Source organism: Sander lucioperca, chromosome 5 (assembly GCF_008315115.2).
Source record: "Sander lucioperca isolate FBNREF2018 chromosome 5, SLUC_FBN_1.2, whole genome shotgun sequence".
Classification (NCBI taxonomy): Eukaryota; Metazoa; Chordata; class Actinopteri; order Perciformes; family Percidae; genus Sander; species Sander lucioperca.
The window spans coordinates 26,121,428-26,135,735 of NC_050177.1; the positions used below are offsets into that span (position 1 = coordinate 26,121,428).

Consider the following 14,308-nt stretch of genomic DNA (forward strand, 5'->3'; position numbering starts at 1 on the left):
TAATGCCAATTTAACACAGTCCACTAGGAAATGAAATAACCAGGCCCTGTCGGATATTAGAAGATTGTGTTTTGATAGTTGGCCTGTGGTTTACTAAAAACATTAAAAACATATTAAATTACTTAATTTTAAACATAATAAACTGCAAGCCAGTATTGAAGAGGAAGACATTTATTTAGTAGGTTGTTAAGGTACAAAGGGTACCTTAAATGTCCTGATTTACACACATTTTACTATAGCTTTTCTTGTTTTGTCACACAAACATAACATTTACATAAGATTTAAGCTTATATACCATGAACAGAATTAGTACTTAATGCTACAATGTCATGAGTAAAGTGTCAAAAAAGTGAGGTTATCATATCACGTGTGGTTAACATACTAGAGTTGACCTATGCAGAGGTGTGGCAGTCACTGAAAGCAATGGCAGTGGCCTGACAACTGCAGACTTGATATTTACTGAAGTGGAGAAAGATTTTTGTATCCACTTAAGGGTCCTGTATGTGATGTGTTGTGTCCCGATTTATTTCTTTCCTTTAAATCTTTCCTACCTGTGCATATTTTTGTTAGCGACTCGCCAAAGCTGAATGAATATGTGGAAAACTCTTTGTGACAAATAACTCTAGCAGCGCAGTCTGCTTCATCAATATAAGATTTGACATGAGACCCTTGTCAAAAAAAACATTATCTTAAAAGACTTCAACATTTAACATGTGCAGGTGACATCAACCATCAACAAAGGAAAATAAAAAAAACAAATGCATGCATTACTGTTTCTCAAACTACTAAATGACAGCACATGGGCTGCTGTTAAGTCATACCTTCATAATATTACTATGGATCCCATGTTAGAACTTACTTTACGACATGAATAGAAGAGGAAAGCATTACATTTGGCAGACTAGAGACAAAAAAGCCCCAAACTACATACTCATTCATTCTGTAGTGTCCACTTCCTTCCAGAAGCCTCTGTTGTGATTAATAGCCTGAAGAAGCCTGGTCTGCATTGTCCTCTCGACTGGGTATCTCTGGTAGATGGGCAGCAATAGCAGACAATGGCAGGTGAGGGATTCTGGCAAATGGATCTCGGTGGCATCGGGCAAGACGGCAACTCTCATCTTGATGCTCTCCATACCCAGGAAGGGTACACGGTCGCAGCCTGTGAGGAACACTGCCGACAAAAACAGCATCTTAAATTGATTAAATAAGATTTTATTGAATACTAAACTACTTCTTTCCACTGTAAAGTCAAACTTGATAAATGAAAATAAGCATAATTATAATACTTACGAAGGAACTTTTTCTTTTCCTCTGCCGTCAGTTTCTCAAACACCTCCCAGAAGGTCACGATGGTTGGATGCTGATCATGGTAGTCTCCTTCATAAACTGTGTTCTGTTGTGGAAAGTAAATAAGTACATTTACTACATACTACTGTACTTAAGTTCAATTTTAATGTACTTGTACTTTACTTGAATATTTCACTGTTATGCCACTTTTACTCCACAAAAAGGGAAAGAGTCTACTTTTTACTCCACAGCAGACATGTGACAACTATAGTTACTAGCTACTTTTGAAATTAAGATATTACATAAAAAAGCTTATTAAATACAGTACATTGTCAAAGATTTAACCTGTGGTTCCCAATCTTTGTGGCTTGTGACCCCATTCTTCCAACACTGACTCTATCTAACAGTATGTTATGTTACAGTATTGCTTTAAAAAGATAATCCATCAGCAAACTAGTCAAGACTAAGTCATTCTTTTTCATTGTTTGGCTAAAGTTAAATTGTGTACTGATGCACTTTTTGTGCAGGAACTTTAAATCTCTTCTTGTTAGTGTGTTCGGGTGATTGTGGGAAACTCCAAAACGATGTCAAAACACTGAATTGTTGCAGTCAAGAGATCAAATTTGAAATGTGTTGCTGTTTGGTAGCTAAAGCTTTGGGTGACTTCCCCACAAGCACTTGGACACACAAACCTCTAGGAACTATTTTTAAAAAAAGTCTTAAAAATAGTTCACAACATAACTTGACTCAAATTCCAAGTCTCTGACCATCAAACATATGGTGTGCATTGGCAAACTGTCGGGAGTGATGGAACATACAGTCTAAACTGATCTTTTAATCTTGTTTGCGGCATCTTAATACTGTATTCTTGTTTAAAATTATATATGATATAATGCAAGGTAATACAAAATTCAGAATATCTAAATTTGTTATTCATTTTAAAAAGTCTATATTTAATCTACATTTCTGACTCTCTTTAAGATTCAAAAGTCAAAAGCTCTTTTCAGCAGACCTCCTTGAACACCTCCCAGTCGTAGTTTTCTTGGCCCACCGTCACTGCTTGCAACTCCTCGGGCTGGAAGAACTCCACCACGTCCATGTCACACACCTTGAAGAACCCTTTCTTGAACGCTTCGAACACTCCCTCCACTGATTTGTTGAAGGCATAGTTGACAAAGGCGTCTACGAACTCTTTTCTATTAAGAAAAATAACTTTATACAATGTACAAGTAGCTTCAACTGAGTGCTGACATCGTCCAGCGATCGTCCCTTACATCACCACAGCAAAGCTCTGTTTACATAAATGTTCCTTTAATACAGTAATATATAGTGTATAGAGCAACTCCACACTAAATCTTGAATGGCAGAAAAGTATTGTCGCACTGCCCTCTTTTGGACGACAGTTTTATCTCAACAGTATGCATTCCCAAATTGCAAGATATCTGGGAGGATATTAGAGAAACAGACTGACAGAAATGTAATGCATGTTTACAGGTTGTGAGCCTCCAAATCTGTGCTGCTGTGATGCTTACATACAGCCATTCTTGTAAATTCTGTATAAACATACTTGTTCGACGCTGTGACAAGTTTTCCAGTTTCTGTCGGATCGAGCTCAACATCCTCACCACCCCAGGTCCCCTGTAATGAATGGCAATTACAGTCAGATTGGAATATTGCAGCAACATGTGTAGGCAACAGAGTCCATGTATGAAATAACACTGCCAGTCATTCTGACTGGGATTTAGTAGACCTACAGTGAAAGTAGTCTCCATTTTTTCGACTACATCAGGAGTGTAGTCCTCCAACATGCACCGCCAAGACCTGAAGACACAGCGAATATACACAACTATGACCTCGATGTAATCTCTCCCAAACAGACCATATGACTTTCTGCAGTTATGCACGTTTTAATCAAGAATTGCTGTAGATTGAAACAGCAATACAACAAAAATCGCAACAAAAATATATTTTTTCAAATCTTACTCTCCAATGACAGGTTCAAACTCCTTCATGTCATCCAGTGAGGGCTTGACTCTAAGCAGCTTCTTGAAGAGAACCAGTGGAAAGGGCATGTGGACAATGTTGTGGTTGTAGAGAGCCAGGCCACACAGAACGCCAAAAAGGAAGTAAGTCCTTTCCTCCACTTTTGGCTATTTGGTTGACGACAAACATGATTAGGATTTGGTGCCATTTAATAACCGTTTCACAGGATAATTAGGTCAAATGTACAGTATATGTGTCTCTAACTTCTAAAATGTAAAACATCAGACATCAGATAAAAGTAGGGTTAGGGTTAGTACATTGTACATTGATCCTTTTTTTATTTTATAGTAATCAGCTCACTTATATATTACATTCATAAATGTTTTAAAAGTATTGTGTAGCCAATTCAATCAAGTCAACAGATTTGTTTAATGTTTAAAAAAAAACAAAAGGATTAGTATATGCAAGTATTTAATACATAGGTTTCTCTTGAACTATCTGGTCTTACCCTGGGAGGGAACCAGGCCAGAGTCTTGTTTTCGTTGTACATGAACATTGACGACTCAGGAGCTAGCAGCTCATCAAACACATGCAGGAAGAAATCCCTTTTGTTGACATCCATCACCTTCCTGTTGTCCACAAATTGCACCTAGGAAGGATAGAATTATACTGTTTTTAATAAGTGTCCTTGAACACAAACTGAATTACTATCACCTTAAAATAATAAATATCCACGCAGGACTTCCTGTGCTTGTAACACATGGTTTTGTTAAGTGATTTCATCAAGCAGACACTTCCAAATGTATAATTACTAATTCTGACAGCTTACATTTACACAGTCCTCTAGTTGCTACAATCAGAGGCCAAATTATAAACTTTAGTCAATAAAATTCTACATTTAACTAATCTCATTACAATAAAATAAACTTTTCTAATTAGCATTGGCATGTTTCCAGGCCGTTGTGTCATGGAATATTTGTTGTGTGAAATTCTTTTACTATACTTGACATTTTGTTCAAGGTGTACTTAATCGATTTTACACATAAAGTCAAGGGAAGTCATGAGGCAATGGACAAGATGCTATTAAGTGGCATTGTGGGAAGCTGAGGATTCAGTGTTGTTGAAGTGTACCCATACCAGGAACTAAATCTGTAAATATATTGGCCTTTGTCTGCTACAATTTCGACATTTTTTTTGTCTTCTGTGAGTCCCACAACTTTATGGCAATGCAAAACTAAATCGCTGGAGTAGCCCTTCACTTCCTCTGGAATTAAGTAATAAGAAGACAAAAGCTTCAAAATTTTGCTTCAGAACACTAAAGCTGGCAAAGATTTGACGGTGGTTTACCAACAGCTCCCTTTTGAAGGCGCAGTGGTCGGCTGCACCGAGCTGTCTGAAGGTGTCCTCCACCAGGTGAGTTCGTCTCAGAGTTAGCTGGAACACCGGTGCCAGGGCAGAGTCTGGGGGATTTGTCCACAACCCATCAGGACACTCCAAAGCTAGTTGATAAGCTAGACATTCCGCTCCCTGAAAGTACAAAAACCTACTTTATTAAGAAATCTTACAGATGGAAAGCAATTTTAATATAATTATACAGTGTAGGGCTGGGTACAGAACTACGATTTTTAGACACTGACCAAATTGCCTCCATAGTATTGAGTGTCAAAAAATGCCTCGTCATTCAACGCCGAATTTCAATACCAGGTAGGAAATCTCATCAGCATCAGTGAGCCAATAAGCATGCAGCATGCTTGTATCAAGATCTAATCATGCTGGTGATTGGCTGTCTAACATTACACGTCGTGTTGTGTGGTTTTTTGAGAGGCTTGACTCCACTGTGTGTCACATAGGTGTAAAGGTGGTTAAAAAAAAAAGGTTTGTACAGTAATATGTAATGTTGTAATTAATTTGTTTTTTTTTTTGTTTGTTTTTTTTTTAATGGATTTTATCAAATTTGTACCGGGAAAAGAACCGGTATTGAATTTGCGGTATTGGTACCGGTATCGGCAGTGAAAAAGATACCCAGTCCTAAGTACATGACATATATTCATTAAAATAAATGCTCAAATAAAAAAGATAAAAGAATTGCAGCCATACATATTATGCAGCATTAAAGTAGACTTTCAGTAAAAAGTTTACAAATGATCCACTTTTATACATACTGTACCTTCACTATTTGTGCAAAGGTGTTAAAGACTGCCACCTTCTGAACCAGAGTGAACAGGAATGGGTAGCGGCAGAAAATGGTGGGTGTGTTGACGTCATCCTTATCGGAAAAATATATAATAATTAATGATTTACCAAAAACAAGAATTTTTTTAGTAATAAAGAGTCCAACCGGAAACTAAAAGGATTCAGGACAAAAGGACATACTGTACTACATGGTTTTACCTCCACTTTAGAAAATTGCCACCAAAGACTGACGTCCGCAACTGGCAGCACACTACTGCTGATTTCCTCTACGTAAAAGGTGTTGAGTGGGACTTTGTAGGACTTTCCAGCTTTGTTTGCCTGTGAAAGAATATACAATACAAAAAAAGTTAAACACAAAAAAGATTATTTTCAATCTAAATAGCCACTTTTCAACCGCAGGAACTTTCCCCCGGAACTAAGAACATTTTCAGGAACTAATTCTGTTTCACAGTGTTTCTGCAGGTCTGTATAGATACGATTAGATATACTTTATTGATCCCAAATTGGGAAATTTCAGTGCTACAGCAGCAATTTAATTAAATTTTTTCAGATTAGTTTTTTATTTTATTTTTTAGATTAGTCAGAGAACGTTATTTTACCACCCCAAAAACTCTAATCAGAGTTTTTTTGTTTTTTGTTTTTTAGTACAGGAATCTTCGGGTGGGGTTTGCAGGGATGACCGTTGCTGATTGGTCAAACACACACAGCGCTGCTGCTACTCGTGTACATTTATATAACAAGAAAGTAGTCTATTGATTTATGACCATTTTATGACGGTGGAGAACATTTGTATTTGTTGATAACATTAAAAGTAAAGTTAGGCTTTGCGGACAACTTCCTGACTCATTTTAAAAAAGAGAGATCCACGGGCAAGATGAGCACAGCACTGAGCTGAGCTGGGAGAGTGAGATAGCGTAGCGGTGCAGTTAGAAAGTCAGTGAATGAGAGAATTAAAATGTTATTTTCTGATTATTTCGGTAAGTTCTGAAACAAAGAAATAACCATCAAACACGCAACAGATGATATTCTGTAGAGACACACACTCTTAGTTAATTTTCCTCTGCATTTCATTCATAGCATCCAACGTGCAGTAAATGTCGTCACAGTGAGACAAACTTAAGGTTTAATTATTTTTCATGTTTTTAGATCAAATGGGAAGGCACAGTGAACTGCAGGCTGAGTGTGTTGACCTGCATAACTTTTTCCTACTTCAGCGGATCAATTTGCCTAATCTTAACGAGTCTTTAGACCACAGGGGGGGAACAGCAGATCATGAGCTGAAGGAAGGAAAGTCCCTTGAACTTTGGGTCGATACGCAGCAAATATGGATCAGGGTTAAAATCTGTATTTATGAGCCTATTCCAAGGATAAATGATTGCCTTTCATCTTTGATCCCAAATTCATAAAGCACAATAGATCTTACACTAAACCCACCGATGATTGAAATAAAAAATTAAAAACAGCACTGACTTTGTAGAGTAGCTTGAGGACTTCCAGCAGGTATTTGACTCCTGGGTTATGAGTTGTCAAGAGGCCATTTCTTAGCATGAAGGCCAGGGCCTTTCTGAACACCAAGATGTGCTTCATTAGTATGGAGGGTGTCAGGGAAGACCACCAGCGTCCTACAGAACAAAAAAAACACCATATATTCACTGTTGACTTATACGTCACATATCAAGTGAATATTTTCTCAAGTTATTAAAGAGCAGAACTGTTTTATCTAATAATGACTGTGTATAGTTATACATCTAGGTATGTGTATTGATGTGCTGTGTATATTTATGTTTTGTTTATGCTTTTGTTCCTTCTGTTAAAGCACTTTGTAAGCTGTTGTTTTTAAAGGTGCTATACAAATAAAGTTATTATTATTATTATTATTATTATTATTATTATTATTATTATTATTATTATTATTATTATTATAGTTGTATCCAGTACATAAAAAAATTGTGGTTGGAATAGGTTCTGTGAAAAGTATTTAGCACATTGAGGGAAATATAAACTTTTGATCAGGTATTTTGCAAGGCCATAGTCAATGTAATGTCTAATTGTGTGATAGTTATCAATAATGCACATTAAGCTCTAGGATCAGTACATGTCATGTGATGTGACAAAAAGTTTGCAGTGGTTGTTTACTTAGAGTCTTCTCATTCTGATCTGCAATGATGACAGCCAACGGCAACACCACGTTCATGACATTAGATTCCTCTTGGAGAAGGGGACAGGTCAGCAGAATCAGGAGGACCTCTGGTGATTTTAGGGCAGTTTTTGAAGCGTAAAGCAACTCAATCAGGACTTTAAGGTTTACCTGCATGGAAAAAAATCAATGAGATCACGTGGCGTTTTTCACAGTGCATGCATTTGTTTGTAGATAAATGAATCAGTGGCTACTGTACAAAATGTATGGGCACAAAAGAGGTTGAGAGCCTGCCAGGACACGACTGCATGTTACTAGTTTCGTCATTCATTTAATTTATGTCTCAAGTAACAGAACAAATAATCTCAGTGATGAATGAATGATTTATTTTATGTTCTTTACTGATTGTTTGATCCATGGTATCGCTAGCAGCTGGTCAAACACTTGGCTAGCTGCCTCCAGGTCCACAGTTAAGGCATCTGCTTCTAATGGAGGCCCACTGCAAAGCATTAAAACAAAATGGCGGTACCAATGTGAGTAAATGGCATCACCTCATAATCTTAACATTATAACTGATTCAGCTACTAAACAATCGAAAAAGGACTCACTCAGCCTTTGTGAAACTTGCAACAAGACTTGAACTCGTCAGAAAGATCAAAGATATTTCTCTGTTGAATAAACAAAGAGGCAGCCTTACAAACACTGTAGTTGCTGCGTATGAGACTGATATTTCATATGTACATTTACACAGTTACAACCATAAATACATTCATGAAAAAGGACCTCTTTGCCTCTGCGTTGCCATGTTTCATTGACAGCCATTTTTTCAGTCTTGTCTCATCAAGCCGCCCAGTTATCTGTCCTCGGTCCAGGCTCTTAAAAGACAGACATTAGATTTAACTTTAAAAGGTGCTGTAGGTAGGATTGCGAAAATCCAGGATTTAGCCAAACAATTTAAACAACGACAACTTCTCAGTCCCTCCCCCCTCCTTTCTGCTAAAGCCCAAAATGGTCTCCTAAGCCCCTCCCCCCACAAGGGAGAATGAATGCGTGTGCATAAGCAGTGATTGACACACAGTTAGACACCCCCCCCCTGGCCCTGATTGGTGCATCTGAACAGGGAGCTGTGGATTTTTGCAAATCACACTACAGGCTGTAGGTGGTGCCAGAGGAGCCGGATTTTTCTTTAAATTACCTGCTTCATGTAGTTCTACTCGAACATAGGGTCAGTTTCAGCAAATATGACAGAAAGTTAGTTTTATAAGTCTTACCTAGCACCTTTAAAGCCAGCCAGATTAATGAACGTGACAAAATAGTAATTTGAACTTTAAATTATTCTGAACAATTTTGACTCTAGTGGACATTAAATCCAGGTAAACCAATTTACACCAATGTGCTTACTTTAAAAAATATGGGTATCGTTCTGTGAAAGTCTATAAGAACAATGAGTCTTTAAACAGGTGGACACATTACCTGTGTAGGTGAAGTGTAAGTGAAGTTTGTATTCCACCCAGCTGATATTTTTAAGTCTGCTTAAACAAAAAAAAAACACATGTACAAATGTAATTTAAATCTGCTAGTTTTACACCATCTTCTACTTTCAGAGAACACAAGTCAAATCAATATATTACTCAAATGTTCGTTAACTGAATATGCAACATTTATAGGGACTGTCCAAGAATAAGGACCATCTTTAACTCAAAACTTTATCTCATAGTCTTTGGCAGCCACGTTACTGTCTAACATGCATCTCCTGGGATAATTATAAGTGTAATAATAAGATAATTATAATATAAGTATAAGAGAGAAATGTTAGAAAGATTAAAGACAGATCCACTCCATATGCCTCATTAAAATCTACTAAACACCACACTACCCATACATACATACCCTTGGGTATGGCTGCTGCACCGTCAGCGGTCCATGGAAGTTGTACCAGAGTGGGAGTCTTACTGTCCTCTTGTCGTCCAGTCCCAATTTGTCCTTTGGCCCCATTGCCAAAAGCCCACAGCTGGCCAGAGGAGCACAAAACTAGAGTGTGACATCTGGGAGACAAGAAGCAATTGTAAATTTAATGAGAAACATGATGAACTAAACATAATGTTAAAGTATATCATAAAGTAATAAAGTACTTAAATTAGGCATCTTAAGTTGTAAGTATGATTTTATGATGCGAAAACTAAGAAAGCCTTCCTTTAACTAAAACAAAGTTTCAGTGTTTCATATAAGCACCCTCCTAGTTTTTTTTACCTGCCACATGAAATCTGTGAGGCGGGTCCGTCCAGACCGTCAACCAGCCTGGGTCTCACTTCATTAGCAGAGGAGTTGTGACCCAGCTGACCGTGGCTTCCCTCTCCAAAAGTGAAAACCTTGCCATCCTAAAAATCACAGCGTCACACAAGATTATAAGAAGCAACGTCTTAGACTGTAATTATCTTCACATGTGATAGTTAATGATTGGGATAAGGCAGAAGATTGTTTACCTTTGTTAACACAGCAGAGTGTGCCTCTCCACAGCTTATGAAGCGGACACCCAGTGGTCTGAGGGCAGGTACCATACAGATGTTGAACCTGCCTGTTAAAGATGTTATTAAATGGAAAAATGTGCTTATTTCAAAATGATGATACATATAATGAGCTCTGATCAATTAAAAGAAATATAATCAGGATGTTGATGGGTTAATAGCCCCACACTTAACACTTTCCGCTCTTCTGAAATTTCTTGGGAAATGGGTTCATGTCTTTCTTTCTTTTTCTTAAAAGGCGCTCTAAGCAATGTTGGGTGATGTCACTTCTTGTTGACGTTCGAAGTATTGTCAAACAAAACGGAGGCTAGCTTGCCCCTCCCTCCTTTTCATCCCGTCCCCTCCCCATCCCTTCTGCACACTAACCCCCCAACCCCCACCCCCTAATCCTTTGTGTCGGTTATTGGCTGGAACACTGTTATGTTTCGTGGTGCAGGTTGGCGCAGTTTGTTTTTGTTGTGGTTTGTGGAGCCTGGGCTGTCTACATAGACTGTGTTTTTTTTTTTTTTTTACAGTGTGTTCAGGGGACAGGCAGCTCGCGGATAGTGAGGAGATGTTTGCTGTATGTAACAAAAAATGTTGTAGCTTAAAAAATGCGTGACATCACTTAGGGCACCTTTAACGCTGTGGTAGGCACTTTATTTTTGGTGTCGTTGGGCAAAAATCTCATAATAATCTTATCATTATATCTTATCAGCATATTGTAATTTAAGTGGTCAGAGAGAAAACTAGACTTCTGCACATCCTCTTGGCTCTGTTTTCAGGCTTTAGATAATCTAGCTGTGACGGGAGACTTCGACCAATCACACGTCATTTCAGAGAGAGAGAGAGAGAGAGAGAGAGAGAGAGAGAGAGAGAGAGAGAGAGAGAGAGAGAGAGATCCTCTTGGCTGTTCTGCACATGCATTGCCCGCGCAACAGAGAGGTGAGAGGGAGAGCTGCAGGAAGAGGTCTCACTCAACTTTTTTTTGCATTCTACCCACTGCAGCTCTAATGACTGCAAATGAGCGTATTGGCAGTTTGGTTTTGAGAGTTTCTATTATTATTATTTTTAACTTACCCATATTACACAAACTCAGTAAAAAGGTTCAAGTTTCACAGCACTGTGCCACGTCCAAAAACTGAAGAAACAATCCCACACAATCGCAAAACGAAAGCTTACTGTCTTGCTTTGCCTGTGACACACACAGACGTGCTGCAGGTGTAGCCAATAGAAAGATACATTCTGCGTTGCATTTGCATCCACAACGGTCCGCATATGTCACGTGTTCAATGTAGCCAAAGCAAGTATTAAAATGGCAGCAGCTGTTACTCTCTTCGCCTGTAGGTGGTGCAGATTGACATGTGTAGAATTGGTCTGACAACGACCAATGAACTCCACTTGCATAGACAATATGCTGCTTTTAAAATGTGAGCAAGTGAGTTTGTGACTGAGTAGAGTAAAGTATTTGTACCATTCTCATCCACCCTGTTGACTCCCAGCTGGCCATATTTATTGGCCCCACAGCAGTACACCAGGCCTGGGAGTGTGAGGAACAGAGAGTGGCTGGCTCCGGCTGAAACCTGAGTCACCGCGACGCCGGTCAGAGCGCACACCAGGACGGGTGTATGCTGCCGTGGCACCTCCTTCCCTAGGCCCAACTGACCATGACTGTTCAAACCCCACGAGAAGACATCGCCTCCTGTAAAGTGGAGAAAAAAAAGAGTACTATATGCATTTTCAGAAGATGATTTCAAACATATGTTTTTCTTTAGATCTATCTAATGTAATAATCAGCAAATATTTCTTATTCAACATACTAGTTTTCCCATATAACACAAGTGGTATTCATAAGGGGGTTGTATCCTTCTGCATTAGCTAGATCAGTGCGAAAATGGTGGAATATAAATTGACTGTTTCTTAAATATACTCTATTTGCCAGCTATTTATTTGCAGCTGTGTCTTCTTGAAGCTCCTACTATGTTAAAGAACATTTACTTTGCACTTTATCGTGTCTGCAGGGATGGTAAAACTGGATTTGGCACATATCATTACTACATTAAACAGAATTAAACATTACAATCTGTGAAACTAGAGTTGGCAGTGTTCCATATAAACACAAAAAGATGTAATCAGTGTCTTTATTGGTTTACCTTTAGTCAGTGCCAGGGAGTGGGAGTTTCCACAAGCAACTTGAATCACTGGTAGTTGCAGTGGTATCGGCACCTGACTGCATGTCAATGAAACAATAATAAGCTAAGAAATAAGCTTTGCTGACTTTCAGTGGTAAGTATGAATTTCATATGTATATTCCATAGACGAAGATCTTGCCTTGGTCTGTTGCACAGTAGACGTGGTAAAATGCCTCGCTGTCCGTCCTCTCCTGCCCCCCAGGAGAACACCTGTCCAGATGCACAGACAGCCAGACAGTGGTCCTGACCACAAGCTATCGACACCACATCACCCAGGCCCTCCACACGACCTTACACAGGATGACAGACAAGAGAATCACAAACACACACACACACACACACACAAATACAGAGGCAAACCTAAGCACAGCACAAGTAATTATTTAAAGTGGTGTAAAATACCTGAGTACCTTACTCAAATAATGTTTTTGTTAATGTCAGTTTTGAGAAACTTGTACTGTACTTGAGTATTTTCATTGTATGCAGCTTTATACTTCCACTAAACTAAATGTATTTGACAGCTAGTTTATAGTTAGCCTACTTTTCACATGAATATTTCACATCAAAACAAAAGATCAACACAAGCTGTATTGTTATAGATTAAACAACCCAACATAATATTTTTACTTTTACTTAAAGTGCTCATATTATGCTCATTTTCAGGTTCATAATTTTATTTAGAGGTTGTACCAGAATAGGTTTACATGGTTTAACTTTCAAAAAACATCATATTTCTGTTGTACTGCACTGCTGCTGCTCCTCTTTTCAGCCTGTGTGTTGAGCTCTCTGGTTTAGCTACCGAGTGAGGCATCACTTCTACATGTACCCCCACATTGACCATATAGCCAAACCGTGAATGCACCACTGACCTAAATGACCAACCTTCCCACCTTCACTTGAACTCAACGCATAATAAAGTAAAGTTAACTTTCGTTGCCTTCAATGACAAGAGGGAAACGAAACTGAAACTTAGCTCGGTTTTTAGCCTACGTAATACGTGATTCAAAGCTTTCGATGGATGCCATAAACTAATAAGGCTATCAGTAAACAAGATAAAGTTGACTCCTTAAATGAAATTGTCTTGACAGACTCGTGAAGAAATCAAACAGCCTGCGTTCAATTAAACGTCATGAGATAAAAACTATGTCGACTAGCCTATTCCTTTGCCTACCTGGTGCTGTCTTCCCCTCTTTACGTTTCTTTCGTCCAAGTTGTCCATGTGAGTTGTGTCCACATGATAAAACGCCTCCATCCCTGGTGAGGAATAAAGTGTGCTGGTCTCCGCAGCAGATGTTGGTTATAGCCCCGGGGACAGTCCAGGACGCCGGACTCAGGACTTTCTGTGGACCGAACTGTCCACTGGAGCTGTCTCCCCAACAGTACAGCTGCACCATGTCTCCACCTGCACTCATCTGATGTGTTTACAGCATCTGTGGTGGTGGCATTTTATTTCAACTGATGCTGCCTTCAAATGCTGTCGGAGGTATCAGAAGAATATCACAATCGGAAATTTGCACTTGAACCACTCTTTCTGCGGACCGTTTTTATGGCGGGTGTAGTATATTGAGTACATGATCTACCTAAAATGTCTAACATGATAACTAAGTCTGTAACTGGGTACAATTTGTCATTTACTTTCGACAAAAAGCAAGCAATGCACAACCAATAGGATGCACGATCGAAATGTTCTAAATTACGAGGTTACCAAGAGGTAAGGAAGGCATCATGAGAGCAAGGCGCTTCAAGAGTTCTACTATCTTTCAAAAGTCCCTTTCGATGTTTTAAGTTTAACCTGTACGACCGAAATATGTTACTTAATCTTATGCCGTAAATTGCAACTTATCAAGTACTTAACTTAATATATCTGCAATAAGATAATAATAAGAGTGAACTGATCAAAATGAACAAAATCATGTAGGCCTAATATTGTATTTATTTAATAAAAGGCCAACATTTCGTTGTTGTTGTTTTTTTTACCATTTAAAGACAGTACGCTATTTTCATATCTGTCA

General features: G+C 38.6%; 1 protein-coding gene across 2 annotated transcripts; it reads right to left on the bottom strand.

Moving 5' to 3' along the window:
• Nucleotides 1-155: 155 nt before the first annotated feature.
• On the bottom strand, nt 156-13,755 carry LOC116048268 (E3 ISG15--protein ligase HERC5-like). Of its 2 annotated transcripts, none has more exons than XM_031297259.2 (23): nt 13,468-13,755; nt 12,436-12,586; nt 12,258-12,334; nt 11,579-11,806; nt 10,084-10,175; nt 9,851-9,978; nt 9,491-9,645; nt 9,074-9,132; nt 8,384-8,475; nt 8,209-8,268; nt 8,003-8,099; nt 7,600-7,771; nt 6,934-7,085; nt 5,662-5,781; nt 5,438-5,536; nt 4,618-4,797; nt 3,779-3,919; nt 3,271-3,437; nt 3,042-3,108; nt 2,855-2,925; nt 2,300-2,483; nt 1,291-1,393; nt 156-1,171 (listed from the first exon to the last, which is right to left on the bottom strand). In XM_031297259.2, exons 1-23 carry the CDS (start codon nt 13,706-13,708, stop codon nt 936-938), a joined length of 3,072 nt encoding a protein of 1,023 aa, XP_031153119.1. In that variant the 5' UTR covers nt 13,709-13,755; the 3' UTR covers nt 156-935. The 2 variants fall into 2 exon arrangements, with proteins under 2 accessions (XP_031153119.1, XP_031153120.1); XM_031297260.2 differs by having other exon boundaries at nt 9,074-9,129; nt 13,468-13,754.
• Between the last annotated feature and the right edge of the window lie 553 nt (nt 13,756-14,308).